The following is a 14,057-nucleotide window of genomic DNA, read 5'->3' as shown; positions in this document are numbered from 1 at the left end:
GGATAGCGTGGTTATATATGGGGTTCAGTTAAACCAGTTTCTAATGAGTGTTTTTTATTTATTATTATTATTGAATTATGTGGCAGTGTGAAAGAAAGGTTACAAATCAAAATATCAGTCAGCAGCTTGAATCCAAAATTGCTAAATCAACAACAAGCATATCATAACCGACGTAAAAGCCAAAAGACAAAACTTGATTAGTCCCCGAAGGGAATTTCACAAAGAGCATCATCCAGGATAGCCAGGAGTCAAATATAGAATATCCTTGCGTTAGTCTGACACAGTCGACATGACTGCTCGATCTGCAGCATTTAGTCTGACACGAAGCACATAAAAGAGCCGAGCCAGTGTAGCAGGTTGCGTGGGGCGAGGGAACTCCCGATGGAGGGTTTGCGCCAAGTCTCAAAGAACAATTAATTCCTGTAAGACCTGATTCCCTCCCACTCGCTGACTGAGACAAGGCTTTGTGTGGAGTTTTTTTTTGTACATTGCATCAGTCATGAGTGATCCTCATTGAGCCGTTTTTGTTTCCCTCAAAACAAGTAACAGATTATCCCGGCAGATTCGACTGACCGGCCCTGACGTTTTCCGTTTGCATGCATCGTTAATCAACACGCACACATAAAGCCAGCGTTATATACTTGGTTGTGCATCGTGTCTCGCGGCAAAAATAGCAGACCAAGCTCAATGCGGCGTTGCAGCACGACATCTCTTGAGCTTGTAGATCTTCTATTTTCGGCGCGAGACACCAGAATAGAGCAAGTATAAGACCAGGCTGGGCTCTGCATCGTGTGTGCTTTTGTTTAGCCCTGCTGAGTGCAATGAATCAATTCAACTCGCTACGCCCTGTGGGTGACGAACAACTACAACAGGGATTTGCCATGTAAACACTGTTTGCTATTGTCTTTACTTTCCAAAGCACTCGCTCAGCCAAGGTGAGCCCATTAAGGGCTATTGAAGTCAAGTACCTCAAAACAAAATCATGACTTCAGAATACCTGATCACTCCCCGAAAGATCTTTTGTTATTCCGTATCCCAGCGGGGCGTGTGTGTGTATAGAGATGGAGTCGGGGGTGATTTGAGGGGTGGGGCGCTGGCTCTAATAAAGATCAGTGAAAAACAACACGTAATTGTGGCAATCAATGCAAAGTAGGCCAAGCCGTTTGTTTTTATCACCGTAAGCAGCGCAAGAGAAGAAACTAAAGGCGCTCAAACCCACAAGGGTGTTTGCAGTCGTTTGAACCAATGAGGAGCACTGTTTATTTATGCAGCCTGAGGCACCGCGAGGCGAAAACAAAGCTATCGACGGGCCGGAGCCACAATTTTCATGTGGTGCTGCTTTTCTGTCTACAGTGTCCCCCTTCCTGCCCCCTCCACTATAGCCCACAAAACCACCACTACTCCCCCCTCCCGGTTCTCTCTCATCTCCATTCAATCACTGTCTGTTTACACTATCTGTGTTTCTGAATGGGCCCTGGGCTCTCCCTGGGAAGCTCTGGAGGCCCCGCCCTGCCTGGGCTGGGCTCCCCCCCGATTGCTTGCGCACGCAAGCGCGCGCGCGCACACGCACACACGCACACACACACGGCAATATAAACGTATGTTTTCTTATGCCAATAAAGCTCCATTGAATTGAATTGTGAGGACTATTTTGGTAGTACAAAGTACGAATCAGGCATAACTCCTAACCTGAATCACACATTCTACGATACTTGTGGGGACATTTGATCCTCAAAAGTATACCCACACACACACACACACACACACACACACACACACACACACACACACACACACACACACACACACACACACACACACACACACACACACACACACACACACACACACACACACACACACACACACACACACACACACACACACACACACACACACACACACACACACACACACACACACACACACACACACACACACACACACACACACACACAACTGAAGCAGTGCGTTACATCTCTTATCTCCGTCAGATACAGGGCCCTTGTCGGCCCTGATAGCTCTCACCATCAGGGCACCATTAGAGCACATGGGGGCAGTTGGCAGTCTGTCAGTTGAGATGGACACTTTACAGCACTGTTTCCCAAACAGTGGGTCGGGACCTATTTGTGGGTCGCGGACAAATTTTTATGAGCTTGTAGAACAGGTATAAAGGAGTAAAAATTGCAATATTTGACTCTCAGATATAGTGCAGTAAGTATAAGACCCGTCTGAACCGAGTGGTGCTGTACTGTACTGTACTGTAAGCCCAACACGTTGTGAGCTTGTAGGTCTGTTATTACTGTACTGTACTATGTCATGTACTGTACTTCGTACTGTACTGTACTGTACTGTACTGTACTGTACTGTACTGTACTGTACTGTACTGTACTGTACTGTACTGTACTGTACTGTACTGTACTGTACTGTACTGTACATTGGAAAGCTCCCATATATGGAGATCCCTGATATATTGGCCTCACACATCAAACCCTTAGATCTCCATATATGGATATACGTATGTCAGAACCTGTTCTGACATTCCATATGTTGATCCATATGTTGATCCTTCAACAGGCCCACCTGTCCATTCAAACCCTAGACAGGCATGCCCCAAAGTTATTAGTGCAGCCACTCAAAGAAATACCTTTAAGTTGTACTTAAATACCATACTTGGTACATGTACTTAATTACTTTCCACTACTGGGCGAGGAGGTAGAAGGCGGTAATACAGGTGGTGACAGATGGTCCACCCAGGAGACGAGGGACAAAGTTAATGACCGTCTGCCCTTTGTCATCTTCACGAAATGCAACAGGCCCACGAATCAGTGGGCCTACTGGGGATAAGGAAAGTGGAGAAATAGTCTGGATGTGATACAAACACTTATCGTCTTGTGCCCTGGCAAGGTTTGGGTAGAACTGTCTAACCTAAGCGGAGCTGGTTTCACTTGGCAAGGAGATGAGAAGAAAGGGGAAAACAAAACAAAACATCTGGCAAAGAGGCAAGCAACAGACCATCAGAATATATTTGTAAACATATTTTGTATTTCCGGATAGATATATCCTATGGGCATCGAGTTTGCTGCATTATGAAATATGAAATGTGGGATTCAATTAACGTTTCACTTGACCTTTTCATTTGAACAAAATTCAAACAAGTGAGTCTAAATGTATAAATGAGTTTCATAACGACTTTGCCATCCCCGCAGCGCAGTGGAAAAGTGCTCGGCACGTTGTGACCATAAAAAACTACCATGCGGCTGGCTGGCTGGAAAAGATGAGCACTTCACATGAATGACATCATCAAGCACTTGCCGACAATGTGCCAACTCTCCTGGCGAAGGGCTACGACGAAAGAGTAAGGGGAAAAAAAGTCAAGGTTTCCCGGTGAAAACCAATTCCAATGTGCATGAATATATATCTGCCGATTGTGTTTGTGCCCAGCGGTTCCTTCGACGCATGTCTGGAAAACAACAGAAGAGCTGCAGTGTATAACATGCCCACATAGGTCGGCCCCATCTTGAACTTCGCCACAGTGCTCGCTGCTCACCACCTCCTTGGATCTTAAGGGGGCTGGTTAGGTCATGCTTATCCCTCTATGCCAGTGGATCTCAAAGTGGGGTCCTGGGATCCCGTGCGTCCTTGAGGGGGTTCCAGGGAGTCCCCAGCAAAATTGGAACATCTTTGAACCTATTCCATACTTCAGCTATCTGCCATTTTCAAAACACGTGGAAAAATCTTGAATAAATGTGGAACATTTTTGAACAAAATGCAGTCTTCTCCTCCTATGGGGGCCCCTGGCACAAACAATTTTCAAATGGGGGTCCACAGCCGAAAACATATCAATGGGGGAGGGGTCTTTGAGTTGACATGAAAATGTTTGAGAACCACTGCTCTATGCCCCCCCCCCCCCCCCTGCTTTTGCCTTGCCTCTCCTTGCCCCCACCACTGCTCCATCCCCTCCTCCCCTCACATTGGAGTTCTTTGACTGAAAAGGTCTGGAACAGATTAAGAGTTGGACCACAGTATAAAGAGGCCTGGCAGTGATTCAAGTCTGTCTGGGGCTGTAGCAGCAGAATGGGGCCGGGCCTGCCTGCCTGCGCTGGGCCTCACACGGGGGAAAGCCAGTCGGCAACAACCCCTCAGTTAAAGGCGCTGCGCCGCTTCTCTTCTCAAAGCCCAAATTAGCCTCCATTATCAAAGCAGCTGGCTTACGATTGGAGACCCACATAGCAGGCAGTAGTGTGTGGAGGCTTTCTAAACCGGCACAGCCCAATTCCCATGCACAGCACAGGAAATCATTCCATGTAGATTCACTTCTGAAGACAGACTGACTTTAAAAAAAAAGTGAATAGCCACTCATGAAATAGCAAGTATAATATTCCTGCTGGTCCTCCCACATTTGAGACTGTTGCACTTGAGTTGAGTGAGATTTGCATTTCTTAACCTATAACGTAATGACGTGCAGCGATGATTTAAAACCATGTACAATGTAGTCAACTTGGACAATATGGCACCTAATGAGTTAACGCAGCTCTCTCCCGCTCTCTTTCAGGGGCCCACCAGGCTTGTGTGTTCAAGACTTATAAATCTTCAAAGAGCTTATCCCATCTGAGCTGCCTCCTCTTCCCAGCTGCCCCAGTCCTCTCTAACCCACTCCATGTTTTTGCACTTCCCCGCCTGCCCGGTCTCGGGAGTGGGACACGCATTTACTTGCAAGGGGGGAGAAGTAGAAGAAGAAGAAGAAAAAAAACTGCTCTAAGCTAGGTAACAATACTGCTAAAATTAAACAAGATAACAGGCTGCGGTGCGTGTTCACACATGTTGCCTTTGTCAAACGAGGGCGAGCTAGCTTCCCTGGGGAATGGTGGCTCTAATGAAGGGGATGGCACCTCAAGCGTAAATGAGTCAGAGTGACATAAGCAAGGAGCCTTCATCTCCCTGTGTGAGCCTCCCTGGCACCACACAAGGATTAGCTCATTCCCATGGCTGGAGAGATCTTTAAAAAAGGACTACTAAAAAAATAAATAAAAAATAAACACTCCAAAGAAATTCATTACTGTCCAACACCTCTCCCAAATAAAAAGATTAATATTTAGGTTTAGATTAGAAACCATTTAGATGGATTGAGATAGAGAAATAGTAAGGTGAGTGACAACACAACACCAACTCTATTTTACAGTTTCACTCGTACCTCAACCTGTCCATCCGTCCCCTGCCCGTGCCCACGTACAGACTAAACTGTGAAATACTAGCTTAGCCCGGGGAGGTGGCTGGAGGAGCATTAATGAGCGACTCAGCTGTTGCTGAAACACCAAAATGGCAAACAAAAGGTTAGGTGCTTTGTGTGTGTGTGTGTGTGTGTGTGTTTCCCAGGCACCTAGTAGCAGCAGGGTTCTGGAGATATGTTAAACGTTGATTATAAGACGCGGCGCCTCAGCCCGACTCGTCACTACAAAACAATGTACGACTGGGGTGAGATGAACTATGAATCACACTGAATGCCAGTGGTTGAAAAAGTACTCACATTTTGTACTTAAGTAAAATACTGCAATGTAGAAATACTCCGTTACAAGTAAAAGTCCAGAACACATTACTTGAGTAAAGGTATAAAAGTATTGGTATTAAAATGTACTTAAAGTACCAAAAGTATAAAGTACAAATTATCCAAAATGGCCCGTTTCACAAGTTTTCAAATTTATAAAATGTGCAAATAATATTTAGAAAATAGCAGATCTACAAGCTCACAGTGAGCTTGTAGATCGGCTATTTTCAAATGGCCAAAATGTATATAAGGCTGAAGTTGTACATTGTATGTTTTGTAATAATAATCAAAATCAAAAGTAATACGCAAGCAAAAGGTTTTCTAATAATTGTAGTGGCGTAAAAGTAATATAGACTGAGTACTGTATGCACATGCATAAAGTGAATGGCAAATCGAGTGGCAAAGTGAGAGGCAAAGTGAGTTTAATATTGTTTAATGCAATCAAAATTCTGTTTGGATGTATGGGCTGTCAAAGCCAGAAAGTATTATTTTTCCACTCAGTAGGCTTTCCTGCATAACTTCCGGGTTTGATGATGATGTCACGCACATACCCTCTATTTTTGCCTCCTTCCTCCTCACTGTCGATACACTAGTGTTTGCTGTCGGGTGGAAACCCTGCATGTCCAAAACCATACCCTTGTTCCAACGTAGATTATTTTTTTGTCACAAGCTTCTGATAATACAAGCACAGATGCATGAGCACTTTCACTTTCGTTTCAAAAATAGTCCAAACAACTGATCTACAAGCTCGCGGCACGTTGCGATCTTGTAGAACGGCAATTTTCGCATGACACCGTTGCAAGATGAAGTCACTCGTTTGTGGAAAGAGAAAAAAAGTTTGAAAGTTGAAATATGGAGATGCAAGGTTTCTACCCGACAGCAACGACAAATCTGGGGGTGCTTGACGTGAAAATGTTTTTGAGAACAAGTTGTATGAGTGACATATGAGCTCACCAAAGCGTGGGTCGAGTCTGGGGTCCAGCCAGGACGTAGTCTTGTTCTTGTGATTGATGTAGTAGATCTCCCCGTCTGAGGTAATGGCCTGCTCCCAGCCCTCAGGGAGAGGACCTAGAGGAGAAGAACAGGTGAAAAGTTCAGGTTGTGGGAGATGTAACGTTGACGTCGCTGCGTAGGAAAAGGAGCAGGTGTTTGGACATGGGCTTGAAGCATGGGGTGAAAATCCCAAAGAATTAAATAATGAGTAAAGTGATTCATTCATGAATCATGGAGCTCAAGCACAAGGCTTTGATGGGTAGCAGATCTACAAGCTCTCAACATGTCATTCTGCAATGCGTTGTGAGCTTGTTGATCAGAGATTTGGAAAATAATTGAAAAAAATATTGGAATGATTTGATTTTAGATACAGTAGGCCCCTACTATATAAACTAATACCAAGGTGTCAGTCAAGGAGTTCCCAAACGCATCGTACAGGACGAGTCACGTTCTACCTCAGTCTCACCCCTCCTAAGGAAAATTCCTGCCCGTTGGACAGATCTGATGCACACTGCAACACTGTGACATGTAACAACTAGACTGACTGCATCCATATCTACTCTACAAAACTTTATTGAAATTAGGGGGTGCAACAGTTAATCAAACTAACTAATTCAATTGGTTAATTTATACATTTATAATTTATAAATCACATTGCAACTTTAAAAGCATCATTATCACAGAACAAGTCTAACCTACAGCTTTGTGCACAGTTGTGCCTTTCTGCAGGGTTTGTTTGGAGTAACAATGGTAACTGGCTGGGCACTGGCAGGCTGGGCACTGGCAGGCTGGGCACTGGCAGGCTGCCGTGGATATTCCATTATGGGGATGAGCGGATGTTCCTGAACTGCAATCTTAAGACTTTGACTCAACTTAAGTCCCAAACATCATGGATTTGTGACTTGACAGCCCTGTTAAGGGGTAAAACTAGGAGTAACTTATTGGTGTACTACTAATGGATGACACAATCCTGGAAATAATGCTTATGACATGATAAAGAACACATTTTGTCATGTTACCCTTCAAGACGGGAATCCATTTTGGGGTAGTTGTTGCTATGTACAGTATATAGCAACATAATTGTTTTTTAATTTCTCAGGTCTAAATTGGTTGTAAAAGAGTATCCATTTTTTAATATTATCGTTTATAATTAAATACATTATTGTAATATTGTCGGGCTTAAACTCTAAACTGTAATCTATATTTGGCTGCACAAATGTGCAGTGACATTTACATCATTGTTCCATAAATGTTTTATTGAACGTTTACCAAGTTAACCATTTGCAAGTAGCTCAATTTGTCCTTACTCAATGAAACACTTTCTTTCAAAGTATCTTTAACTTAGGAATTTCAGCCATAAATATTCCACTAGAAATATATCAACTCAGACTGCGAGTGTGTGTGTGTGCGTACGCGAGATTGAGTCCAAGACAAGAGCTAAGGCATTGGCTAAATTTAGTTTGATGTCTGCGACAATTGGCAGTAAGAGAGGATGTGTGCGTGCCGTGTGTGTGTGTGTGTGTGTGTGTGTGTGTGTGTGAGAGAGATGGGGGTCCATAGCCAAATACATATCAATTTGGGGGTCCTCGACATGCAGTGCTTCTCAAATAGTAGTGCAGTGTGCGTACCGCTGGCTGGGTTCATGATGTTCTGTTGCTGGACTGGCACTGGACTGGCAGGGGCAGCCTGGTTCATCTGAAGTAGAGCTTTGCGTGGGTCCTGCCAGGTGGTGGACTGATCCAGGTGACTGCAAGGAGACAAGGACAGTTCAATCACTGTTTTCCTCAAACAGTGGGTCGGGACCATTTGTGGGTCACGACTGGAGTAATAATCCCAATTTTCTTTTCAAAATATACATATATTTTTCAAATGATTAAAAAAATAGAAAAGAAAAGATGAAAAAAACAATTTCATACATTTTTAAAAACAAAGAAAAACAAATAGAAAAAAACGGTAGTGAAAGTAGTCGATCTACAAGCTCGCAACAGGCACGAAGCAAGGCGTTGTGCCCTTGTAGATCTGCTAATTTTAATAGTTTCACTTACTTTAGTTTCACTTAACTAGCAAACGTCTAATCTCTTTTGTGGGTCTCGACCTGAAAGGTTTGGGAACCACTGACGCAACTTCTTTTTGTGTAATTTAACCACCTGAACCCTAGCGTGGTAATAGGCCAAGTTGGCCAACATTCTGCGAAAACAAATCTTGTGTGATGTACAGTGGCTCAGGAGGTAGAGCGGAAGGTTCCAAGTTCAATTCCGGACTCCCTCAGAGTTAGTGTCGAAGTGTCCTTGAGCAATATGCTGAACCCCTAAATGCTGCCGATGAGCGGGTTCTTACGTCCCCACCAAAGAGGTCCAGGTGTTATTTTGTGCAAAAGCTCATTATTGGCTATTTCCCCTACCATAAGCCCTCAATGGGGTGTTGGGTTTTATTGCTAATTTGCTTATTTTCATTTAAATTAGTAAAGTGTGCCACTTGGGATACTATTTACATTATGAAGAGAGGATATATATTTTTTTTTAAATTGAAATAAGCGAATTAGCACTAAAACACAACGCCCAATTGAGGGCTTATGGTAGGGGAAATAGCCAATGATGAGTTTTTGCACAAAATAACACCGGGGCCTCTTTGGTGGGGATGTAAGAACTAATAAAGGTAAGAAAGATTTCTAGTCCGAAATTCTCCTTTAAAATAATAGTATTCGCAATCTTGCACCGTTATTTTGTTGTCACAGGTAAATTATGGATTTCAAGCCTCGGTTTATGTCCACTGATAAGCAATTAAGCATACAACATGTTATGGTATTATGTGAAAGCATTCAGAAACACCACAAAGAGACCAAGCACATACCATAAAAAGATCATGGCAAATCATTCAAAAATAAAGGAATTTGCAAATAGACTGTCCAATAATTGAGATTCTGTGATTCAAAGGGTCCATCAGGAACTGCAGGCAATGACATTAGCTACTGTAGTTAAATTGGGGTGTTTTATCAAAGTGAAACTTACAGGAACAGATGACTCAGGGCAGTTTCAATAAACTAGTTTAACCCATGATGACTAAATGATGACTTGCAGAACAAGAAAAGGAAGACAATCCAATCCACACGGCATTTCCATTGAAATACACATAATTCCACTGCCTCAATGCACCTGGCTTTGGACAAGCAGCCTTTCAATATCACATTAAAATATTTTTACATTTTAATAATATTAGTAAGATACAGTTTACCATTTTTGGTATGCCACCATTGTACAACAAAGTTTAATACAGTGGCTAATCCAACTAATCAATTTAGTCAATATGTATACAAATATAGTTGCAAAATATTCCACGCAAATATTGTAACACCCCAACACTGTTTCTCCATCTATTAAGGCTCGTCTTCACAGGAGGGGAGGGGGTGTTACTGCAGGGCGGGGTAGGGGCAGGGGGGTCCGCCACATTGTCTGGCGTTCTGCGAAGGCATTGATAATTAGTGTTCTGTTGGCACTTGTTGCTTGATTAAGATGGAGGGTTTATACAGGAAGCACCTCCTCTCCCGAATCGGGACCCTCTCCATTGTGGGAGGGGTCAGTGCGAGGCCTCCACACAGGGGGTCCCCCCTACTTTCCTGGAAGCTGCTCGGACACTGCAGAGTGTCGGGGGGCTTTAACAATCTGGCGCCACGTTTACAAAGCTTTCACCTGCTGGACAAAGGCGCAGACTGAGCTACGACCTAAAACCTCACCATTCACTTGTTTTCTTTTTTTTCTCCTTTTTAAGCCCACCAACCACACACACACAGGCACACACACACACACACACACACACACACACACACACAGAACTTTCATGCAAATGGCCGCCGTACTTAAGCTGTATGATTATGCAACTCTGCACTGTAAGTCTTACATGAAACGGTTCATTTATATTATGTTTTGTTTATAGACCAGCATCTTCCCTTTTATTTGATTAAAGCGCTTTGTCAACGATCTTCTTTTCTTTCTATAACAAGGGACAATACCAATTAATTAATCATTATGACTCTCACACATGACTGGATTATTTCAATACATGTGGTAAATAGAACGCAAACAATGCAAGAACCCCTCGTTAATAAACCAAGGCACATCTCCGCCAAATCATGCAATCCTGCCTTTATTTGATAAAAAAAAGTTCCATTACAGTCCTGATTTTAGGTGCAGCTGGAGTGAAGTGTGAGATTCAGGGTTTCTCTTGGCCTCTACGGTAATCCCAGCCTGTATGTCTGTCTGCCTGCCTGCCTGCTCTGTATCCCAGCCCAGAGAGAGCCTGACTCAGCACTCCTACCCCCCACACAAAGAGACCCATTTTGAAGCCCCCTCTTGTTTATGCTTTACTGATCAAAGGAGCTGCCAAATCCCCCACCAGCCGCCCCCCCCCCCCCCACACACACACACACACACACACACACACACACACACACACACACACACACACACACACACACACACACACACACACACACACACACACACACACACACACACACACACACACACACACACACACACACACACACACACACACACACACACACACACACACACACACACACACACACACACACACACACACACACACACACACACACAAATAGCTCTAGCTGCTAAGACCGGAGAGGCCCCTTGAGAAGGGTCAAAGCGGGGAGGGGAGAGACGACTACGAAAGAAAAGAGAGAGAGAGAGAAAAAGAAAAAGGCATGGACGGAAGCAATCCCTCAGAACTCCATTGGCTGCGTAAGTTGCTGTGGTACTTTTACACTCTCAGGGACCAAACCCCCTCCCCCTCCCCTTTGTAGCCGCCTTCCCACCCTGGAAACTATGACATTTATAATGGAGGGGAGGGCTGAGAGAGAGAGAGGGGGGGGGGGGGGGATAAAGAAAGTAAAGGGAGGGCGTATCATAAATGAGAGAAAGAGGCCATGCACAGTTGCACACCCTGGTACGCCAATACATGCTCAAGGTAAAAAATACAGATTGTTGGTTTAGCAAAAGGGTCGTTCACACCAAGCACGCTTGACTATCGCTGTGGTCTGGCAGAAACCTCTTATCTCCATATTTTAACGTATGCTTTGTTTTCCGTAAATTAATGCCCTACTTCGTCATACTAAACCTACAGTGTCACACAAAGTAGCAACAATAGCAGATGTACGCAACACGTTTTGAGCTTGTGGATCTAGCATTTTGGCTATATATATAAATAAAAAAATCCTGAATTGTAACAGTTTGGGACATGAGGTTTCCACCCGATAGCAACAATATTACTATCGGTTTAACTCAAGTGGATGGCAGAGTCCACACCACAACTATAATAAAGACAAGTGGTGAATGACATTGTTATAGTGTTTGATGTTAACATCCCTGGCCTTCAAGCTATAAGTACTCAAATGTTTTACTTAAGTAAAAGTATCAATACTGCAATAAAGAAATACTATGTTAAAGTAAAACATTTGGAATTCAAAATTTACTTGAGTAAAAGTACCAAAGTATTGGTATCAAAATGTACTTAAAGTACTCATAATGCAGAATGTTCCGGTCAAGGTTTTCAAATGTATAAAAACCTTTTGAAACCTACAAGCTTACAATGTGTCAGATCGTGACACATTGTGAGATTGTAAATCTGCTATTTTCAAGTGTCAGAAATGTATATAGGGCTGAAGTGGTCAATGTGTGTTTTGGACCCCCATTAGAAAATATATGCCAAGGACCCCCAAAAGAGACGTTTTTTACAGCTCTAACAGTGATTTTCAACCATTTTAATTTCAAGGACCCCTCAGTTTGACATGCATTAGTCTACGGACCCCCATTTAATGGCATTTCTATCTCTGGGATCGCGTGAATCTCGTTTGCGTCCGAGTATAGGCATGGTAACGCCCCGCCTGCCTGTGATTGGCCTACCGACACTGCCCGTCTCGACTGTCCTCCAAGGTGGATATAGCTATGCTGGATAGTCTGATGCAAGGTTACTCCGTGGTGAGAAATAATACAAGTATGGTATGATACAAGAGAACTATAACTTGTAACTTTTATTTTTGTAGAAGAGGAAAACTAATATTGTTTATGTCGTTTGCTTTGATGGAATAATTGATCGAACATGCACGCCGTAATATGATTTGATTTGGATGCGTTTGTGTTGATTATTGTGTATTATTTGTTTGTATGTGTAAAGTTGAAACATTATTGTACTATAAAAAGGTCTATTTTACCTTCATCTTTATCCTTTCTTTTTTTTAATAATTTTTATCCCACGATTTTGTAACCCATTTTTCACCCCTGTGTCAATTATCTAGTGATCCTGGGCTCTACACACCCTCCGCCAACCTAGTCCCCATATATGGGGGACATGGGGAGAGCAACGGACTTGAACTCATGCTTCCTTCATGCCTGAGTGACAGGGGGGAGTTTCCTTGGTTGGACAGGGGGGAAGGAACACGTTATTCCAACCAGTTCCTTTCCCCTCGGCTGGCCAGGGGGAAGCAGTTTAGAGACCAGGATTACTGCATGTTTTTGTGAGGGTACCTACCCTCTTTATCATTTTTAGTGTAATAGTATTAGTTTACTATAATTAGATTAATACACGATAATCAACACTAACACTTTATTTAGAACACACCCAAATCAAATCATAGTACAACGTACGTGTTCAATCAATTATTCAATCTAAGCAAATGGCATAAACAATATTAGTTTGCCTCTTCTACAAAAATAAAACATAGAAGTTAGTTACAAGGCTATATTCTGTCGCGCGTGCCAAGCTGTATTTATTTCTCAATCTCACCACAGAGTAACCTTGCGTCTCGGAGGATGGTCAAGACGGGCAGTGTCGGTAGGCCAATCACAGGCAGGCAGGGCGTTACCATGCCTATGCTTGGACGCAAACGAGATTCACGCTCTGGGATCCCCAATTTAGATTGTAAAATCAATGTTAATTTAACTCTGAGTGTACACAAATGGCACCATTTGGTTCCATTTGAACACTCTCAGAGTTACAGACCCATAAGGGTTCATTTGGTTCCAAACTATCACTTAGCTGGGGACACCCTGGAACTCCATCAAGGACCCCTGGGGGTCCCCGGACCCCACTTTGGGAACCAATGACAGTGATCAGATGGATTTAGCTATGCACGTACAACAGAGATATTAGCGGCAAACCACGAGCCGGTCAAACATTAATGACCAGTTACCAGCCAGCAGCAGCACCCATACAAACATGTAATGCCTTCGGGAGAGGGGAGCAAAACACTGCTTGTTTTGCCCCCCCCCCCTACCCCTACCCCTACAGGCTACAGGCTACAGGGCTACATTCAGGATGCAACATCCCGACTGTAGCCCAGAGAGACAAATTAAACCAAGTTTGACAACGCTTTACATTAGAAGCAGAACAATGAGGACGATCATTTGGAAACCTACACTATGGTATGATTGACTGCACAGGGTAACCGTGAAACCTGGTAAATAAATTACAGGTGGGCAGCCAACCAGGCTTTGAAACTAAA

The 14,057-nt window shown here is 43.4% G+C and overlaps 1 protein-coding gene across 1 annotated transcript in view; it reads right to left on the bottom strand.

Moving 5' to 3' along the window:
• Positions 1 to 14,057, bottom strand: part of yap1 (Yes1 associated transcriptional regulator) — a 40,648-nt gene that overhangs the window by 15,739 nt on the left and 10,852 nt on the right. The window contains exons 3-4 of the mRNA XM_079514123.1: positions 8,167 to 8,285; positions 6,500 to 6,613 (exon numbers count right to left, since the gene is read on the bottom strand). Coding sequence (XP_079370249.1) covers positions 6,500 to 6,613; positions 8,167 to 8,285 — 233 coding nt within the window. The remainder of the gene's footprint in view (positions 1 to 6,499; positions 6,614 to 8,166; positions 8,286 to 14,057) is intronic.

Source organism: Electrona antarctica (assembly GCF_951216825.1).
Source record: "Electrona antarctica genome assembly, chromosome: 11".
Classification (NCBI taxonomy): domain Eukaryota; kingdom Metazoa; phylum Chordata; class Actinopteri; order Myctophiformes; family Myctophidae; genus Electrona; species Electrona antarctica.
This window is presented reverse-complemented; position numbering and strand designations above follow the sequence as displayed.